This window comes from Macrobrachium rosenbergii, chromosome 8 (assembly GCF_040412425.1).
Source record: "Macrobrachium rosenbergii isolate ZJJX-2024 chromosome 8, ASM4041242v1, whole genome shotgun sequence".
Lineage (NCBI taxonomy): Eukaryota > Metazoa > Arthropoda > Malacostraca > Decapoda > Palaemonidae > Macrobrachium > Macrobrachium rosenbergii.
In genome coordinates this window covers 81,454,395-81,458,669 of record NC_089748.1, presented here as the reverse complement: position 1 = coordinate 81,458,669, position 4,275 = coordinate 81,454,395, and the positions used below count along the sequence as shown (strand labels likewise).

At 52.0% G+C, this 4,275-nt stretch overlaps 1 protein-coding gene across 1 annotated transcript; it reads right to left on the bottom strand.

The window, feature by feature from the left end:
• Window positions 1-744: 744 nt before the first annotated feature.
• LOC136841203 (uncharacterized) lies at window positions 745-3,486 on the bottom strand. Its single transcript, XM_067108240.1, has 4 exons — window positions 2,750-3,486; window positions 2,465-2,644; window positions 1,874-2,310; window positions 745-1,004 (listed from the first exon to the last, which is right to left on the bottom strand). Exons 1-4 carry the CDS (start codon window positions 3,484-3,486, stop codon window positions 745-747), a joined length of 1,614 nt encoding a protein of 537 aa, XP_066964341.1.
• Window positions 3,487-4,275: the final 789 nt, after the last annotated feature.

Genomic DNA, 4,275 nt, shown 5'->3' with positions numbered 1-4,275 from the left:
GCAGGAGAAAGCAGAGTTTGATCGTAGACCTGCCATGTGGGGGCTACAAGGGTATAAGTCAATATCAATATCTTAGACAAAGAGCTTATTACTTATGATTCCCTCAGGCACAAATTACCCTTGAGGTATAACGAAATGGATGTTAAACAAAATTTGTGCTGCTATACTTGTGAATATTAAAAAATAAAATGTCATGGTGTAAGTTACAAAATTGATAATTAGCATTGTGTTTCAAACTTAACCAGTCACTATCATAGCAGGGGTGGGTTGATATAAATTCTAAGTCCTAAAACCAGAGTTTGACAGGCATATGTACAGCAGAGTTGATGTCAACTTCTACCTCTCTCGAGGAATCATTGGTCATAGTTATTGTACTGGTTGTTTCACAACTGGCGACAGCTCGAATGCCACTGGTAATGAAGCACTTGAAACTTTTAATTCCCCTTGGATATAAGTTACTCCCAGGGTATAGTGTATATATATTGCTACAAGATTATGCAGATGGCATGATTGCACCTGCATATCTCGTACAAAGCCAACCCACTCACCTCAGATTAGAATAAAATGAAGAACCAAAGAGCACAGAGAACTTGTTTGTCACATCAACTAGACCCCACAGATTTGGAGTCTCCCTGATCCTCATCTAAGTGCTTCCCCCCTCAGATCTTAATCCCTCTTTCCTGAAAACGGTGATCCTCGCTCTCTCTTCCTCTCTCACAGTGCCCTGGTGTTGGGATTAGCGGATTAACGGCCACCATGTAACCTAGGGACGGCACGAACCTTCCCAAGTGATTCATCAGCTTGTAGAAGTACCTTACACCCTTCAGCCAAAGCTCCTCCAACTGGCTCTATACCAATGTGACTGGCATCTGTCACCCATGTGAAAGGATGCTCCAATTCAGGAAACTTCAAAACTGGGAGAGTAACTAAGGCATCCTTAATATTCTGAAAAGCTAATTGCTGTCCATCACCCCATACAAACTGCACATCATCCCTCAGGACATCTGTTAAAGGAGATGCTAGAGTAGAAAAACCTTTTACAAACCTACAAAAAAAAATCCAGCCATGCCTAAGAAAGACCAAATCTGTTTCTTATGCTTGGGAGTAGCAAAATCTATAATTGCCCTAACTTTATCCTCATTCACTTTAACACCCTCCTTGAAAATGACATGACCCAAATATACTATCTGCTTCTTCAGAAAATTACACTTAGGTTAGCGTGTTTGAAGATAAAATTACCTAAGTCCTAAAAACCTCCCTCAGAACCTCTAAATGTTCCTCTACCGAATCAGTGGCAACTAACATATCGTCCCTGTAGAGAAATATAGATTTCCCTAACAAGCCATGCAAAACTGTATTCATTAGCCTGTAAGAGGTGCAAAATAATGAGCAGGTGGACAAGTACTGCTGGTTTATTGAGAAAGAAGGTCGCCTTATGAAGCGGCGTGCGGGCGTCATACAAAGGCATACAATAGGATACAGGTGACCCGAGGACAAGTAAATACAAATGACATGAAAAGTAAAATTACAAGAATTGACACAATAATGTTCTGACACATGTACAATGAAAACAGGCATAAATAAACCAGTAATAGATATGTATTTACATAGATAAAAATGTGGCTATTTAGCCTGACCTAGGCTTGTGGGGAAGGCACTGCAGAAAACGTGAGGTTCACCACAGAAAACCCGTTGAGCGGGGTCTTTACAATACTCCCCCGCCCCCAAGATGTAGGTAACGTCTGATCAAACTAGGTATCTGCTGGGCCGCTGGAGAGAGCCGCGGCTCCGCGAAGTCAGGTGGGGGTTGCAGTTTGAGCGGGAGCAGCTTTCTGTGGCACTGCCTGGATGCTTCTGGGGGCAGCCACGCAACTTCCTTTTGGGTTGGGCTGGCTGAGGGGGCAACGGTGCCTGCTGAGGGTGCTGTCGATGTCTTCCTCCAACAGGGTGGGCTTGAGGCGGTCTACAGGCACCCAGTTGTCCTTTCTGTGTATGGCCAACTGGAATGCTTTGGCATTTCTCTCCAGCACACGGAAGGGCCCCCTGTAGAGCCTGGTTAAGGGCGGGCGGACGGCGTCATTCCTGACAAAGACATGGGTGGTGGAGGACAGGCTGGGAGGCGTGAAAGGTGACGTCCCATTGGTATACGTCTGCTGGCAGGGGGCGAACTTCCCGACCGTGTCATGGAGCCTCTGGACTGTCAGGTTGTGGCGATCCCCCGTGATGAGTTCGCCCGGGACTATGAGGGGCTCCCTGTAGACTTTTTCTGCTGCGGACAGGTCGCCATTGGCTCTGGGCATGGCCCTCAGCCTGAGGAGGACCCAAGGCAGCTGGTACTTCCAATCCTCGGCGGTGCAGCGGGCCATGAGGGAAGCTTTCAGGGACCTGTGGAATCTCTCCACAAATCCGTTGGCTGCGGGGTTGTAGGGGATGGTGCTGTGGTGAGAGGTGTGCCAGGGCAGACCACAGCTTGGACAGGAAGGCAGGACCCCTGTCGGTGGTTCTGTGGTCCAGGACACTGAACCGGCTGATCCAGCTGGAGAAGAGGGCCTTGGTGCACGCACTGGCAGTGTCTTCCTGCATGGGCGTCGCTTCAGGCCACCTGGTGGAGCGGTCGATGATCGTCAGGAGATATCTGGCGTGCCTGATGGGGGAAGGGGGCCTACCACGTCTACATGGATGTGTCCGAACCGCCTCCCTGGCTGGGGAAACTCGCCCACCCCCAACTTGGTGTGCCACCCCACCTTGCTGGTCTGGCACCGGATGTACTGTCTCACCCAGGCCGTCACGTCCTTCTGTATACTGTGCCAGACGAACTTCTCTGCCAACAGCTTGGCCGTCGTCGTGCCGGAGGGGTGGGACAGCCTGTGGATAACATCGAACACCAGACGGCAGCAGGAGGCGGGTACCAGTGGGCTCGGTTGGACAGTGCTTACGTCGCACAGCAGTGTTGGCCCCCCAGGGGCGAGGGGCACGTCCTTCCACCTGAGCGACGTGATGGCGGTGCAGTAGGCTGGAATCTCTGGGTTGGTGGTCTGCTCCCGGGCAAGGTCCCTGTAGTCGATCCCAAGCTGCACCGCATTGAGCTCGATCCTCGAGAGGGTGTCTTGCTACAGGGTTCTTCCTGCCAGAGAGGTATTTGATTGTGCAGGTGGACTCCGCAATGGCTGCGAGATGCCACTGCTGCCTGGAAGACCATGCATCCCCCTGCTTTGTGAAGGCGTGGACCAGCAGCTGGTGATCCGTCCAGATTGTGAAGGGCGTACTCTCCAGGAAGAATTTGAAGTGGTGCACCGCCCGATACAGTGCGCACAGTTCCCTGTCAAAGGTGCTGAAGCGGGACTCTGCGGGACTGAACTTCCTGCTGAAGAAGGCAATGGGCTGGGGGCTCTGGCGACGACCTGTTTCCAGGATGCCCCACAGGCGACGTTGCTGGCATCCGTCGCCAGCTGGAGGGGGGGCGTTGGGGTCCTGGTGGGCCAGCATGGTTGTTCGGCGAGTGGCAGCCTTCGTCAGGGAGAAGGCCTGCTGTTGGTTGGGTCCCCACACTAAGGCCTTCGGGCAGCCCTTCAGGATCTCTGTCGGGGGACCATGGTGTGCGCAACCCCGGGGATGAACCTCCTGTAGTAGTTGACCATCCCCAGGAATTCCTGTACAGCCTTGATGGAGGTAGGGGTGGGGAACCTGGTAACAGCTGTGACCTTTGATGCGAGTGGACGGACGCCTCCCGGGGATATCTTGTGGCCCAGGAAGTCGACTCTTTCTACGCCAAAGGTGCATTTATGGAAACTGACGACGAGACTGTTCTCCTGCAGGCGCTGCAGGACCTTCTGGATGTGTTGCCGGTGTTCTTTGTGGGATCTGGAAAATATCAGAATGTCATCTACATAATCGACGCAGAAGTTCAGGTCCCCCAGGATTGTGTCCATCAGTCTCTGGAAGGTTGCCCCCGCGTTCCTCAGGCCGAAGGTGGAGAAGGCGAAGACGTAGGACCCAAAGGGCGTGATGATGGCGGTTTTGGGGATGCCCTCTGCAGCTACTGGTACCTGAAAGTAGGACTTCAAAAGGTCTAGTTTAGAAAATATTTTGGCTCCGTGAAAAGGGGCCATGAGATCCTGCATGTTTGGAAGGGGGTAATGATCTGGTTCAGTTGCGAGGTTGAGCCGCCTGTAGTCGCTGCAGGGTCTCTAGGAGCCATCCAGTTTCTGCACCATGTGGAGGGGAGAGGCCCACAGGCTGGAGGCCTTCCTGCATATGCCCATACGCTCCATCTCG